The sequence below is a fragment of the Chelonoidis abingdonii genome, chromosome 11 (genome assembly GCF_003597395.2).
Source record: "Chelonoidis abingdonii isolate Lonesome George chromosome 11, CheloAbing_2.0, whole genome shotgun sequence".
Classification (NCBI taxonomy): domain Eukaryota; kingdom Metazoa; phylum Chordata; order Testudines; family Testudinidae; genus Chelonoidis; species Chelonoidis abingdonii.
In genome coordinates, this window is record NC_133779.1 from 16,880,946 (window position 1) to 16,896,933 (window position 15,988).

The 15,988-nt window shown below is 63.8% G+C and overlaps 2 protein-coding genes across 3 annotated transcripts; both read right to left on the reverse strand.

Annotated features, from left to right (window-relative positions):
• Window positions 1-6,311: 6,311 nt before the first annotated feature.
• SAXO3 (stabilizer of axonemal microtubules 3) lies at window positions 6,312-9,474 on the reverse strand. Of its 2 annotated transcripts, none has more exons than XM_032806430.2 (5): window positions 9,303-9,474; window positions 8,747-8,935; window positions 8,015-8,176; window positions 7,695-7,822; window positions 6,312-6,862 (listed from the first exon to the last, which is right to left on the reverse strand). In XM_032806430.2, exons 1-5 carry the CDS (start codon window positions 9,456-9,458, stop codon window positions 6,463-6,465), a joined length of 1,035 nt encoding a protein of 344 aa, XP_032662321.1. In that variant the 5' UTR covers window positions 9,459-9,474; the 3' UTR covers window positions 6,312-6,462. The 2 variants fall into 2 exon arrangements, with proteins under 2 accessions (XP_032662321.1, XP_074926846.1); XM_075070745.1 differs by having other exon boundaries at window positions 6,557-6,858.
• Window positions 9,475-15,317: 5,843 nt separating this feature from the next.
• NTF4 (neurotrophin 4) lies at window positions 15,318-15,988 on the reverse strand (the record flags this gene model as incomplete). The annotated part of the gene is made up of 1 exon (XM_032806423.2): window positions 15,318-15,988. A coding segment is annotated over one exon (387 nt), but the record flags the coding sequence as incomplete, so codon positions are not given.

Consider the following 15,988-nt stretch of genomic DNA (forward strand, 5'->3'; position numbering starts at 1 on the left):
AGGGGGGGCTGGGCCTCCGCGCGCACACGCGCTGGGTTCTGTGCTGGCTCTGGGAGGGGGCTGGATTCTTGTGGAGGGACTCCTTGAGCCCACGACGCCATGGGTTCTGTGCCTGGCTGCTGGAGGGGGCTGGGAGGTCTTGTGGGGGACTCCTTTGGAGCCGCCGGACGCCTGGGTTGCTGTGCTTAGCTTCTGAGTCTTGAGTGGGGGGGATGGGCTTGGAGACTGGGTTCTGTGCTGGCTCTGGGAGTGGGCTGAGTTGGCATGTGGGGGCTGGGAGCCGTCAGACACTTGGGTTCTGTGCCTGGGGCGGGGGCCTGAGCGGGACCGCCCTGGGTTCTGTGTCTCGCGCCCCGCTCTGGAGGAGAGCTGAGTCTAGGAAGGTTGAGGGGACTGGATTCTTGGTTGCTGTGCCTGGCTCTGAGAGGGGGGCTGTGGCGCCTCAGAGGGCCCGGAGCTCGGGTTCTGTGCGGCTCTGGAGGGAAGCTGAGGTCTAGAGGGAAGGTGGGGACTGGATTCGCTTGGTTCTGTGCCCAGGGCTCTGGGTAGGGGTGGGGGTCAAGTGGGGTTGTGGGGAGGGGCTGGAAGCCCGCCGCTAGGTTCTTTATGCCTGGCTTTGGGAGGGCAGTGGGGTGCCAGTGGTCACAGGCGAGGCCCCTGCCCCCACCTACACACACACGCGGAGGTGGGGAGCGTGAGCCATTGGTGTTTATTGCCACGCGGCCACCCTCCTGCGAAGCCCCGCCCGAAGCGCTGCCAGAAGTCGGGCCCCGAGTGGGTGCACCAGGTGCAGTCGCGGAGTCCATGATGGGGGGCGCACGAGGCTGCAGTGACAGCTCAAGTGCCACGGGGAGGTGAACGGCTGATCACGCGGGCGGCCGCAGCCGGGCAGCGCGCAGCGTCTCGTAGCGGCACGGCCCGGTGCTGCAGATCGTGCTGGGAGACGGGGTTCGGCAGGCCGCGCTTTTGTAGCACCGCGGCCCTGGGGGAGAGAGGGGGTATGGCAGGGGCCCCAAGTAGGCAACCCCCCGTGGGGCCGGTGCCCCCTTCCGCCAGTGCCCCGCCTCCCTGGGTGTGGGGGCCCTGCCGCGCTGGGCCTGTCCCCAGTGCACATCCATGTCCCGGGGGGGGGCGGGGAGCGGCCCGGCGGGGGGGCCCGGCCCCCCCCTCACCTTGGTCGGCAGTACCCGCTGCAGATGGCCGTGGCCACGTGAGGCAGACGGGGGCAGTCGTGTTTAACCCAGCTTGGAGTTCTGGCAACTGGCACTAAGAACTGAGGGTGGTAGGTACCGTATAGACAGGCCAAAACAGATGAGGCACCGAGGAGTCGAGGATCACCAGGACTCGCCCGCGGAACAGTGCGGTCAAGACCACACAAGAGTCGAGCTCACACCTGCGTTCTTCGAAGCGCAGGACAGTCGTGCCTCAAGACACAGCAGTCGTGCAACATCTCGAGTGCTCCCAAGGACACGTCGAGGAGCGAGGATATCGTATGGTACAGCACGACGCGCGAGGCGCGCAGCTGGGAGTGGGCCATGCCTGAACCGAGATGTTCGCGGCTGAACGAGGCCGGCGCGACCACAAGGAAATGAGGACATGGAGAGATCCCAGGGACAAAGCACCACCCAAGCACTCCTCATCTTGCTCACCAAGCGAGAATCGGAACTCTTATGGTGGACAACACATTTCAACGAGAGCTCAGTTAAGTATGGGGGGGCACTCCTTCCTCTATGTGTGATCTGCCACGTGGATCCCACTCTGTCGATCTACACCATGCGTTCCCACTGCTTGAAGATAGCTACTAAGAGACATACTCATCAATGACTACAGGACAATCCTACCCAACCACGGCATTTGATCTAGCAACGCCTTCTTACAAAGAATAGAGGTCTTGAGAGTGTGCAGGACCGGAGCCGAGAGGGACCAACGACCAATTCCTAGACCACGGGATGGTCCTCTTCGAGCCCGCGTCCACTGGCTCGCCCCACACTCTAGGCTTCTCTCACGCTTGGGGGTCCTCCCATTATTGGACACTGCAGCGTTGAGTCTGTCATCGAGATGTTCGGAGTTGTAAAGCAAGGTCCTGATTGGGGCGCGCACACCCAGCTCAAATGATATTTCCCGATCCATGCGAAGCTTCCTGAGCCGCCGCTTGTCAGTCCACACCCACTCCTCAGTCCTCCTCACGAACCATCCATGCCGGCCATCTGACCACCACTCAGGATGGGGGCAGTGCTACTCTCACGCTTCCCTGGCTACTCCAAGGAACACAGTAAAATCACGAACATAGCACTCTACTACATCACTTAATTAACTTCCAGTCGCTTTCCCTCCTTACTAATTAGTTACCATAGTCTGTGTGTCTAGTAGAATCAGGAGGAGGAGAGCGCCGGCACTTGCTACTGTCCATCTATGGCAGACCTCTTCCTCTCGACCCCACTAACCAGCCACGAAGACCTGGAGGTCAGGTGGCGAAAGGAAGCGATACTCTCTGTCTAGCACCTCAAAGCCAACCGCAGATACCAACTCTACCATTGATGGTGGAGAGGCTCGGGCGACGAACCTCACGCCCGCACCTAGCCTGCCGCACTTGCGGTCGCGGATCATAGGGCGGCAAGCAGCGTAACCTCTCTCACAAAGGGGAACGTGTCGCCACAAAGAGACTACATGGACGCAGACACCTCCCTTGCACCCCTCTCGGCCCACCAGGCGCGCGTGAGCGGAGAAAGCACTTACCTGGAATTCCTCGCGCCCACGCACCTCACTCGAGCACGCCGGGCAAGTCCAGAGAGGCCGAGGACTCAGTGCGGGAGCTTGAGCTTAACACGAGCAGGGAGGTTGCGAGCGCAGAAGGCATGCAAAATGCCTCTCATTCCATATCACCTGACATAGACTCTACATCTAGAGAGGGGGGCTCCAGCGAGATCCTACCTGTGCGAGTATCAGGCCCGGAGAGCCGAGCTGAGTGCAGGCCTCTTCACGTAACATGAGGCGAGAGAGGCTGGCTGGGATGTCTGACCAGACGCTTAGAGGCAGGGAACCAACCGCGCAGGGAAGGCCACCTATGGACTCGTCCCCCATGCCACACATAGCGGACTGACTCGCGGGATCTCGAGCTCACATGCGATCGAGCGCCTCGGTCAGGGGGGGCTAGTGGTCAGAACCGGAGGAGCTCAGGCACCAGCACCAGTACGCGCGCTCGGCCTGGGCGAGAGCGGAGCGCGCGCTGGAGTGCCGGGCATGGAGCCGATTGGACACTCCTGGGTCTCCTCGCGCGAGCCCCACATCGGAGGGCCGAGTGCAGCGGTCATAGCCAACGTTGGTCAGTATGTTCTCAGGCGGCGAAAGGAGCTGCGGGCCCGGCGGTCCAGCCAGCGCGGCGTCTGACCCAAAGGACAGCGTGAGGTACATTATCGCTGTGGGGTGCTCGAGGACAGCACGATCAGGGGCGTGGGCCACGAAAGAGGGGGTCGGCACCCGCGAAGCTAGTGGGTCCCATCTCACGTACGAGTCTATGAGCAAGAGCGCCGCATGGGAGGCATCTCGGTAGCAAAACACGAGCAGGAGCACTCCCTTCACATCTCGCTGGAACTAAAGAACCTCTAGGATGCCTAACGAGCAGTGCTGTTACGCTCGCAGGGAGCAGAGCAACAGTCTTCTCACTCCAATATGGGGGAACGCTGTGGAGTAGACGCAGCATGGAGCGTAGCATGGACTTCTCCACCCTCACATTGGCGATGTACGTAACCTCTTCCTGCGTCGACCGGGGTGGCGGAGGACTTTGTGCGCGAAGGAGAGGACTGAGGGCTCTATGACCACCTGTATCGTACCGGCCTCAGTCTTACACCAGCAGAGCTCGGACGTTCTCTCTTGCCGACTATCTCCAGGCACACTCTAGACTCCTCTCCCCGGATACATGCCGGCGGACTCTTGCGAGCGCAGAGCCCCAGTATTCTCCGCTGGCCATGGATCTGTGACAATCCCGCGTACTGCGCGTAGCGACCTGAGAGTAGTCCGCGCGATCGCCGCACCTCCGGTGCACAAAGTTGGTACCATCGGCCACCACATCCCAACGGGCAACACGGAGTCGATGTGCGGAGTCCATCTGCTGGCATGAGCAGCTATATGCAATCCCTCTGTCTCTGAGACATTCCACCTGCCCACTCCCACGTCTAGCCAGGGGGATCCCCTTACGCCCCACCCCCCACACACATGAGGACACATTCACGAAACCACACATGGACGTCCTGATCACCATAAACCGCGGAAGGCGCGTGCCGTGTGTGGAAAGACAGCGAGAGAATGAGCGCATGTATCTGCACCGTCCACCCTTCACTTAAGTGCGATGTGGGACCCCGTGAACCCAATGACAGAGAACACGCACCAAGAGAACTACAAGAGGTGACTTTTAGCGAGTGAGGGTATTGCACATCTTGAGTCGAGGAGAGTGCCACAGCTTGAGGTAGATGGGGGTAGGGACCAGAGACTACCCCAGAACACAGGCAAGCACGTGGCTGCCTGCTCGCTACCCACTCCACTGAGCTCACGCATATGATACACTCGATGAGGAGCGTGGAACAGCACTCGTGGAAGGCTATAGGCACTGAGCGAGCGCCACGGTATCTAAGGGCGCCCTGCGATCATCCGCGCGTAAGCAGACCGATGGAAGGACGCCAGGCGACACCGCGCCCCCACGACCGGCAGAGAGGTGAGGACGTACCCCCATGACACACAGCTGGCGGAACTGGGCTGGCAATGCTTGCGAGCGCGAGGGACCCATGGGAGGCAACGCTGCTTACCACTGAGCAGGGTGCCATCCAGCCGCGGCACCATAAGCGAGTTGTCTAAGCGAGATGAACAGACCCACAGCCGCGCGGGCCAACGAGGGGTAGTGAGGATGCCTTGATGTCCTGGGCCGCAGGCGGGTAGAGACATCTGAGTATTGAGGAGAGTGAGGCGGAGGCGAGAACTAATAGCAGCATCTCACCTGGCGTTACGCGAGTGTACGGATGGTGAGGCAGAGTTAGCGAGATGAAGCGTCTGTGATGGAGGGCTCTGCAGAGACTACTCCCACGAGTAATCGAAGGACGCCACCAGCCTGCAAGATCAATCCTGTCTGAGGTCGCCACCTGAAGACTGATCGCGCCCAGAATGGCCTAGAGGGCGTCCCTACACACCAGGGCGACCACTTAGGGCTAACCCACCTATCTCCACGGCGAGGTCAGAGTGGGCTGTGATGATAGAGACCGCAGTTCTTTCCTCGGGGCGTCTCTCTAGTCCCGTACCGAGCATTCCTAAAGACCTCACACACAGCAGGAGGGGAAGAGGAGGCGTTCCTGCGTGGGGATTGAAGCCACGGAGCACTTCTCCGGAAAAAACTCGAGGCCACCCCTCAACACTCATGCAAGAGTCACCGCCGGACGGAGCCGACCTCACACTGCAACCGCTGGGCGCAGCATACACCTCCTGCTTGCACCACAGGTCGACTTCCCAGAGGGACACAACCCCATACCCATTACTACTCTACTCAGAAACACCACCGGCAAACCACACAGCGACTCTAGTCCGCCCACTTCTCTCTCCCGCTAGGTACGCCCCCAGAGACGCAACGTAGCAGAATCAACTAGAAATCGTATAGACTCCCAAAGCACAGACAAAGTCAATACTGGCAACGGCCCCACACTCAGGCCCACCAGCTATGAACATCTCATTTCTCTGGAGAGCCACACCACGCCCGTCCACTATTCCCCTCCCAGAGCTGGGAGAGAAGCTCAGGCATCCTGGTGCGAGCCCTCCGCTAGTGGTTAGAGCGGGGGGTGCTGGGAGCCAGGACTCCTGGGTTCTCTTCCAGCTCTGGGAGGGGAGTGGGGGCTAGTGGTTAGCGCGGGGGTTGGGAGCCAGGACACTTGGGTTCTTTTCCTGGCTCAGGGAGGGGAGTGGGGTCTAGTGGTTAGAGCAGGAGGCTGGGAGCCAGGACTCCTGGGTTCTCTGCCAGCTCTGGGAGGGGAAGGAGCTGGGGTGCAGGACTCCTGGGTTCTCTCCCGGCTTGGGGTGGGGAGGGGAGGGGAGGGGGCAGAGCCTTTCACCCTCTCAGCTCACGTCTCCTTTGCCAAGGGCAACCCAGGCTCCCCCCGGAAGCCGGGGGCTGGAGCCAGATGCGTTGCCAGGTGAGAAATCCCCGCATCCTGCTGACCTAAAGAGTGGTGCCCCCGGACAAATCCCCCCCAAGGGCACAGGGGAGGGGAGCTGCAGGACACCTGGGTCCTCTTCTGAGAATCATGCCTGGCAGCCCCTCCCCCCCCACAAAAAAATAGAACCCAGGCGTCCTGATAGCTGGAGGGGGGGGAGACAGAGAAAGGACCAGGCCTTAGTGAGCCCCCTGCACCCCAAGAAGGACAGACCAGAGAACACAGGGGTGACGCATTGTAGCATGTTGGGGTGCACAGTATGTGGGGGGGGCCCTCAGACAGGCCCAGGCTTGCTGCTCCCATAACATTGATACTCCGTGCGGTACATCAGGGGCACTGCCAGGATCTGGGGCCTGGCTATGGGGGGGCAGATGGTGGGGGACCGGGCTGGGGGGACCCTGCTGCTGGGGGGGCAGCGGGGGGACCCATAGGACTCCTGTGCCAGGCTCAGCGCCCCCTGGTGTGGGACAGCAGGGGCCAGCGTTGGCAAGCGGAGGGGGTGGGGGGGGCTGGGGAAGAGACCAGGGTTGCGGGGGGAGCTGGGGGGTCGGAGGGAGGGTGCTGCATCCTTGCCCAGGGAGGGGTCCCTGAGGCCGTGCCCCCAGGCCTTTGGGTAACCCTCAAACTGCCAGTAGGTGAGGACGTCTTTCCGGGCGTAGCCCTGCAGCTCCTGCCTGGGGGAGAGATGGGGTTGGTGGTGAAACCACGGATCCTTCTGCCCCCTAACTCTGTCAGCCCTGCCCACACCCCCCAACTCCTCCCTCTTGCAACAGGCCCCAGGCATCCTACCTCCCAGCCCCAACCACCAGCCCCCACTCTCCTCCCAGAGCCAGGGAGAGAACCCAGGAGTCCTGGCTCCCAGCCCCTGCTCCAACCACCAGCCCCCATTCCCCTCCCAGAGCTGGGGAGAGAACTCAGGCATCCTGGCTCCCAGCCCCCGCTGCTCCAACCACCAGCCCCCACTCCCCTCCCAGAGCCAGGGACAGAACTCAGGCATCCTGACTCCCAGCCCCCCCCGCTCTAACCACTAGCCCCCACTCCCCTCCCAGAGCTGGAAGAGAACCCAGGAGTGCTGGCTCTCCCCCACCCCCCTCGTGCCCACTCTGGAGCAGAGAAATGGAAATTGACTCAGCTGGGATTTTCCTCGGCTGCAGCAGGGACCTGTTGTGCTCCTGGTTCTCCGCCGGCACCAGCCCAGTGTCTGGCTTCCCCTTGGACCAGAGCAGGTCCCTGGCTCCCAGCCCCCTGCCGTGGTGGATCAGACCCCAGACTCGGCTCGGCCAGTATCCCCTGCCCATTGCTTCAGAGCAAAGAGATGGAGGCATCTAGCCGGCAATTGCCCAGCCTAGCCCACACCGCTGGCCCCATCAGGACTGTCGGCTCCTTTCCCCCTTCCCACCCACCTGGCTTCCGTTTGCTTCTCACTCGTGTGTCATTTCCCTGCAGGGCCTGCTGGGTCAGGCCAGCCCAGNCCCCCCCCCCCCCTCCAGCGCTGGGGTCTCTCACGGGCTGAAGGCACGGATGTCCCGGCTGGTGACGGAGACGTAGGGGTCCAGATGGCTCAGAACCGCCCTGTCGCGGATATAGAAGACGGATCCGGCCAGGGGCTTGTTCTCGGTGCTGGCCACTGTGGACTTGGGTGGGGGGGCAGGGAGATGGAAATTAGAGTTCACCCCATTCTGGGGACCCCAGCCCCTCCCCCCACTCCATCTGCCATCTTCCTGGGAACTTCACCCCCACCCCATCGGCCAGCGTCACCCTCCCGGGGAACCCCAGCCCCTTCCCCCTCCCAACCAGGGAGCCCCCCCAATTTCTGGGGTCCCTACCTTGGAGGCACCGTCACTGTGGTGGGCAGCCAGGGCGAAGGGCTGGGGGCCGGCGTGGTGGGTGGGCTCAGGGGGCAGGTTGGGCCAGCCGCAGAACCGGTGCCGGGTCTCGCTGGGCCGGCCCCCTGGGGTCAGCGGGACCCGCCAGGCGCGGAGCTGCAGCTAGGGGGCAAAGCACCGGGGTGGTGGGGGGCGGGGGTCAGTGCAGGTGGGAGGGAGACAGCCCCCCCCCATTTTCTAAGGAGCCCCCACCCCTGGTCTATAACCTTCCTCCCCCTGCCCCCAACAGCGGGCGGGGGACCCTAGAGCAGATCCCAAAAGCCATCCTGGGGGGCAAGAGACAATGCGTGAGCCTCAAATGCCTCCACGGCATCACTGCCGCCTCCTCCCCCCGGAAGCAGGCGTTGAGCCATGGGACCCAGGCAGCCTGGCTCCCAGCCCCCACACCCCACTCTAACCACTGCACCCTACTCCCCTCCCAGAGCTGGGAATGGAACCCAGGAGTCCTGACCCCAGCCCCCTGTTCTAACCACTAGACCCCACTCCCCTCCCGGAGCCGGGGATGGAATCCAGGAGTCCTGGCTCTTCCCCCCGACCCCACTCCCCTCCCAGAGCTGGGGATGGAACCCAGGAGTCCTGGCCCCTAGCCCCCCGTTCTAACCACTAGACCCCACTGCCCTCCCAGAGCTGGAGATGGAACCCAGGCATCCTGATCCCCAGCCCCCTGCGTGCCTTGTCCCGGAGGTCCTTGTTACAGTGGACTCTCCACAGCGGCGCGGGCAGGAGGTAGCTGGGCTGCCCCAGGACCCCTCCGTGGGTTTTCACATCATAGCAGAGGCCTGTGGTGGTTGCCAGGCGCCGGATCAGCTCTTCCCGCGGGGGCCACTCCGCGCCGGGGGGCAGGGGCTTATGGACTGTGGACTTGGGGGGGATACAGAGAGAGACCATGACCCCCAGCCCCACAGAGCTAGGGAGAGAACCCAGGCATCCTGGCTGTTCCTTCCCTCCCCCCTACAACCTCCCACCCCAAGTCAGGAGGGAACCCAGGCATCCTGGCTGTTCCCCCCCCCCCCCCTACAACCTCCCACCCCAAGTCAGGAGGGAACCCAGGCATCCTGCCTGCTGGTGCCTTCTCCTCCAACCTCCAGGCCCCACTCCCTGCCCAGAGCCAGGATAGAACCCAGGCATCCTGGCCCCTGTTTCCCACCCCCACAGCTCTAACCACCAGATGCCCCACTCCCCGAGCCAGGAGGGAACCCAGGCGTCCGAGCCGCTGGCTGGCACTCACGCGGGCAGCAGGGGGCGGGAAGGGCTGTGGGGGCCAGTTCTCCAGCCCCACCCCACTGCTGGTGAGGAGCCAGTCCTGGCTGTGGCGCCATCGGGCCCCCTCGAGGCCCCAGCCCAGGTCAGTGCCTGCGGGCGTGGGGAGGATGGTGCCAGCCATGCCAGTCTCTGCCCTGGCCCTGCCCCCCTCGGCGGGGGGTGTTTGTGACTTGTTACCATGGAGCTGGAACCTAGCACATATGACCTGGCACAGGGCTCAGGGAGCAGCTGGCAGCCCGGACGCCTGGGTTCTCCCCTGGCTCAGGGTGAGGGGTGGGGCTTAGAGCTAGGACGCCTGGGTTCTCGCCCCACATCGGAGAGGGGGGTGTGACAGAGTGGAGGCTTTTCATAGTGTTGTGCATGAACACGGTGTGTGCCTCAGTTTCCCTGTGTGCTGGGTGTGCAAGGGGAGGTGGCAGAGGGGGGGTCATTGCTGAAGGGGGCCAGGTGTGACCTCGCCCAGCAGCTGGGACCCCGACGGCAGCCTGGAGATGGGGGGACCCAGCGACTGGTGTCCAGGAGCCGCCCCCCCACAGCTATAGCAGCTGCTCCAGCCATTGGGGGAACAAGGGGCTGAGGGGAGGGTCCCAGGTGACCTGCTGGCTGGAGGGAGGAGGAAGGGCTGGTGTGGGGAGGGGATATGAGACCCGGCTGGAAGCGAGGGGCAGTGAGGAGGGGATACGAGACCCGGCTGGAAGCGGGGGGCGGTGGGGAGAGGATACGGGGCCCAGCTGGAAGCGAGGGGTGGCAGAGGGGGGATACGGGGCCCGGCTGGAAGCGAGGGGCAGTGAGGAGGGGATACGGGGCCCAGCTGGAAGCGGGGGGCGGTGAGGAGGGGATACGGGGCCCAGCTGGAAGCGAGGGGCGGTGAGGAGGGGATATTGGGCCTGGCTGGAAGCAGGGGGCGGTGAGGAGGGGATACGGGGCCTGGCTGGAAGCGGGGGGCGGTGAGGAGGGGATACGGGACCCGGCTGGAAGCGAGGGGCAGTGAGGAGGGGATACGGGGACCCGGCTGGAAGCGGGGGGCAGTGGGGAGGGGATACGGGGACCCGGCTGGAAGCGAGGGGCAGTGAGGAGGGGATACGGGGACCCGGCTGGAAGCGGGGAGTGGGGAGGGATATCGGGGACCCGTACGCTGGACGCGAGGGGCAGTGAGGAGGGGATACGGGGATACGGCGGAGAAGCGGGGAGCAGGGAGGGAGGGATACGGGGCCCGGCTGGCAAGCCCGGCTGGAAGGAGGGGTGGCAGAGGGGGGATACGGGGCGCGGCTGGAAGCGAGGGGCGGTGGGGAGGGGATACGGGGCCCGGCTGGAAGCGAGGGGCAGTGGGGAGGGGATACGGGGACGCGGCTGGAAGCGAGGGGCAGTGAGGAGGGGATACGGGGACCCGGCTGGAAGCGGGGGGCAATAGGGAGGGGATACGGGGCCTGGCTGGAAGCGGGGACAGTGGGGAGGAGATACGGGGCTCGGCTGGAAGCGGGGGGCAGTGAGGAGGGGATATGGGGCCTGGCTGGAAGCGGGGAGCAGTGGGGAGGGGATACGGGGCCTGGCTGGAAGCGGGGGGCAGTGGGGAGGGGATACGGGGCCTGGCTGGAAGCGGGGGGCAGTGGGGAGGGGATACGGGGCCTGGCTGGAAGCGGGGGGCAGTAGGGAGGGGATACGGGGCCTGGCTGGAAGCGGGGGGCAGTGGGGAGGGGATACGGCACCTGGCTGGAAGGAGAGGTGGCAGAGGGGGGATACGGGGCCTGGCTGGAAGGGGAGGCCTGGGGGAGGGGATACAGGGCAAGGCTGGAAGAGGGGAGCTGTGGGGAGGGGATACAGGGCCTGGCTGGAAGCAGGGGGCAGTGGGGAGGGGATGCGGGGCCTGGCTGGAAGGGGGGGCCTGGGGGAGGGGATACAGGGCCAGGCTGGAAGAGGGGAGCTGTGGCGAGGGGATACAGGGCCTGGCTGGAAGAGGGGGGCTGGGTGGAACCAAGGAGAAGCCGGAGCCCATGGGGCTGGGACATGGGGTGGGGACTGGCCAGGCCGGGACCCTGAGAGCTGCCCAGGCTGGGGTGGGACGTACGATAACCCGCCTTTGCGCTGGCTGAGGGTCCCTAAGGGCTGGAGCCCAGGGGAGGGGGGGGTTGCTCCCTCTGGGGGGCGGCCCCAGGGGCCAGAGCCAGGGGACCCCCGAGGGGCCCAGGGCAGAACCGGGTGCTGGGGGCTCAAAGCTGCGGCCCCAAGGGGCCCAGGGCAGAGCTGTGGCCCCGGAGGCCAGAGCAGGGGACCCCCGAGGGGCCCGGGGCTGGCCCCCCGAGAGCAATTATGCCGGATGAAAGTGACACTGAACACGTCTGTGTTTGGCGAGTGGGGACGGCCCAGCACAGAGCCCAGGTTTGGCTGGAGCATTAGCCAGGAACCCGCCGCTCAGCACGAATCCCACGGGCCAGGCAGCTCCCGAGGGGCCCGTGAGCTGTCGGAGCAAATCCCGAGACAAAAATGCTCCTCGAAAGCCCCAGGCCAGACAGTGGCTTTTCCGAGCAGCAGCTGCATTAGTCTGGATCCGCAGAACCCCAGGATCCTTCTAGCACCTTTGAGACAAACACTTTTATTTGGGCGTTGGCTGTTGGGGGCTGCAGCCGATGAAGTGGGTTCTAGCCCCTGAAAGCCGATGCCCCAATAAATGCATTTGTCTCTGGGGTGCCACAAGGATCTTGTTCTTGGAATCATAGACTATCAGGCTTGGAAGGGAGCTCAGGAGTCCAACCCCCTGCTCGAAGCAGGACCAACCCCCAGACAGATTTTTGCCCCAGATCCCTAAGTGGCCCCCTCAAGGATTGAACTCACAACCCTGGATTTAGCAGGCCAATGCGCTAACCACTGAGCTCTCTGTCCCCTCACGACTGTTTTCCTGCACACGGGACAGAGCTCTGGTAACCCCCTCACCTGCATTTCTCCTAGGGCAACCAGACAGCAAGTGTGAAAAATCGGGACGGGGGGGCGGTGGGGGTGTAATAGGAGCCTAGATAAGAAAAAGACCCAAAATCAGGACTGTCCCTATAAACCTGGGACATCTAGTCAGGCCAATTTTCTCCTTGTTTCCTTTTCCTGTGTACCAAGTGGAATGACAAGGTCTGTGGGGGCCTGGTGTGCCCCGGTGACTCTAGACAGGTTATGGGGAAGGGTGACTAGGTAATAACGTAGATGTAGGGTGACCAGATGTCCTGATTGTATAGGGCCAGTCCAGATGTTCGGATCTTTTTCTTATCTAGGCTCCTATTACCCCCCACCCCCGTCCCGATTTTTCACACTTGCCGTGGGGTCGCCCCATGCAGGTATGACAGGAACAGCGGGAAGTGACCCAGCGTGTGATTGCAGTCAGTCGTATGCTTGATGTTTGGATTGGGAATAAAAGGTTGAGGCGCCTGCCTGAGAATCATAATAAACAACCCCACATCTGGAGGAAGGAAAACAACCACCCTCCGACAGGACCCTTTGGCTGAACAGTGGGCTGGGTGGTAACCCGGAGGGCACCCCCGGAATCCACCCCCAGCTGCCCCGAGGCCGGGAGGTGAACCCAACAACCAGCAGGGATCGGTTATCGCTTCCACCGCGAGAACAGCGGGGGACCAAGTGGGGGATTGTCTTGTTTTCTGTGGTTTTCCAGTGGGTTGCATGCCGAGGGGGTGGGACTCAGTGTCCCTGGGTGTTACGGGTTTAACGAGGGGAGGGGAGAGGGAGTTTGTGGGTACAGAGCACTGGAGAGGGAACTCGGGACCCTGGCCGATGGCCTGGAGGATGGAGACCCCAGCAACTGGTGCCCCGGAGGCCCAGCTCAGGAGTCGCAGCCAGTTCTGGCCGGGGGGAGGACAATGGGCTGCGGGGACAGGACTCTGGTGAGCTGACCAGCCGGGTCCAGCCAGAGGGGCCAGAGGACGGGAGGGGAAAGGAGTCCAAGCCACCCTATTTCCCTGGAGAGAAGACAATGGATGGGGGGGCTTGGGGCTGGGGATATCAGATGCCCACCTGGGAAGCAGGGGGGCTCGGGGCTGGAGAGGGGGAGCAGGCAGAGCCCCCCTGGGTGCAGGGAGACTGGGACGTGCTGGGCTGAGGGGGGCCAGGCCTGAGAGTTTCCTGTGCTGGGTTCAATGCTCAATAACCCTCCTGTGTTACGCTGGCGGAGAGTCGCTCTGGGCTAGAGAACAGGGCAGGGGGTGGAGGCCTGGGGGGTCCGGAGCAAGGGGTCTCCTTGAGGGGCCCATGGCAGAGACAGACGTGTTAAGGCTCAGAGAGGTGCGGCTCCAGGAGGTGGAGGGGCCTGACCCCGGGAGAGAGTGGCCCCCCGAGAAGGGCTGTTGCACTGAAGGGGGCACCCCCCACGGACCGCATGGGGCCAGGAGTGGGCACGACCCGTGAGTCCGTGCCAGAGCCTGACAAGGCAAACGAACCCCAGAGACTTGTCCGAGGACAGATCCCTTTAAAGACAGACCCTAAAGCCTGAGGACTTCGGGGCTGGTTCTGCCACCAACCTCCAGGAGCATCGGCTGCGCCTCCGCCAAGGCCCCGCTCCGTCCCTGTGTCCAGGCCGCCTGGCCCGGCCCTTGGCACGAGCGACTCCTCGGCTGGGACCTGTAACAACCCTGCAGAACTGGGGGAAGTTAAGCGACCGCCGGCTCTGAATCTGTCTGCAGCGTGTGGCCTTATCCCCCTGAATAAGAGCCCACTGGGTTTTATTTTCTAAGTATAACAACCGCCCCCCCCGAGAAGGTGTTGCAGGGATGGGGATTCTCCCAGGGGCCGTAAGAGCTGAGCAAACGTGGGGCCTGGGAGTCTGGGACACAGGGTGTAGCGGTCAGAGCAGGGGGGGCTGGGAGCCAGGACTCCTGGGTTCTCTCCTTGGCTCTGGGATGGGAGTGGGGTCTAATGGCTGGAGCAGGGAGTCTAGGAGCCAGGGCTCCTGGGTTCCATTTGCAGCTCAGCCGGTGGTGGTTGAGTGTCTGGAGTTGCTTCTTGCAGTGCCCCTGGTGCTGGCTGCCCCTCGCCCGGTGATGTTGCTTGTCTGTTTTGGGGTGTCATGGGGGGACTTGGCTGTGAATAGTCTGGGTCCCATTCGGGGAGTGCCAGGGGCTGTTTCCACACTGGCTCAGCCCCATCGTTAACCAGTGGGACGCCCTGCTGCAGGACACGCCCCATCCAGAGTTGGGAGTGCAGCGGTGTGGGACAGTTTGGGGGCCAATTACTCTCCCCCCCATACACCCCAGAGAAGAGTGTTGGGGGGCCAGATAACAGGGCTGGATGGGTCCATGGGTCTGATTCTGCCCCGGGGGTGAAGGCAGGAACCAGATCAGGGAGCCCTTGAATATCCCTGTCCCTGCCACAAGGTGGCGCCAAATTCACAGGAATCCCCCCAGGACCCCCTCAAACTGGGGCAGGAGTGTGTCCCCCCCCCCCCCCGGGGAGCAGAGAGGGTTCAATCAGGAGGTGTATCTCCCTCAGCTGGTGGGGACTGCGGGTAGGGAGTGAGCGGCACCGGCAGGGCTAGGGGGAGCTGGCCATGGGACCCATGGGAATCGCTGGGCTCCCACCCTTGTGTGGGTCGGTGCCCCACAATTCTATCCTGAAGGTTGTTCCCCCCCAGCAAACAGGCCGTGACCCCAATGAACGATGCGGAGACTCTGGGTTTGTTTCCTTCTGGTCTTTTCCAGGTACAAGGAACCGCAAGCAGGTCACATGCGGGGGTGTGTGTCAGGGAATAAGTTAATTCGGGGTCGGGGGGTCGGATCAGAACCGGGGGGAGGGGGGAGTAATAAATATGGGAAGAAACAGCGAACAGACACAAAAGGCAGAAACCCCCTGGAGGCCACAGTCCCCAGCCCCGGGGCTGACCTATGGCACCCCCAGCCCCGAGCCCCACTGATCAGTCTCTGAACCTGGTCCCCAGCCCCCGGGGTGACCCATGGCGCCCACAGCCTCCAGCCCCACAGCTCAGCCTCCGAGCCTCTAGCCCCACAGTTCAGCTTCCAAGCCTGGCCCCCAGGCCCTAGGCTGATCCACGGTGCCCACAGCCTCCAGACCCACAGCTCAGCCTCCGAGCCTGGCCCTCAGCCCCAGGGCTGACCCATGGTGCCAAGCCCCACTGCCGAGTCTCCGAGCCTGGCCCTCAGCCCCCAGGGCTGACCCACGGCATCCATGTGAGTGACAGTGCCTGAGTCGCTCTGGTTCCCAAGCAGAGCCCAGCGGGGTGGGTGCCGGGGGCTCCAACCCTCCAGCCCCCCAGCCCGGTTACGTCCGCCCAGCGCGGCTCAGCAGGGTGCAGACGCAGGCCGTGTCGATGCGGATCCAGCGCCAGCCCACCAGCTTGTTGGCGTCGGCGGTCAGGGCCCGCACGTACGACTGCTTGGCCTTGCACTCGGAGAGCCAGTGGCGCCGGTCCACGCCCCGGCACCCGCCCGTCGTCCCACCCGCCGGGTTGCACTTGGTCTCGAAGAAATACTGCTTGAGCGGCCCGGTGAGCGTCTGCACCTCGGACAGCACCGTCACCGCCTTGCCCCGGATGTCCACGGCCGTGCGCTTGTCCGTCACCCAGAGGCTGACGCTGTCACACACGGACATCTCGCCCCGCCGGGCGGCCTCCGACCCCTCAGCCCGCCGCACCCGCTGCGTCCCGTT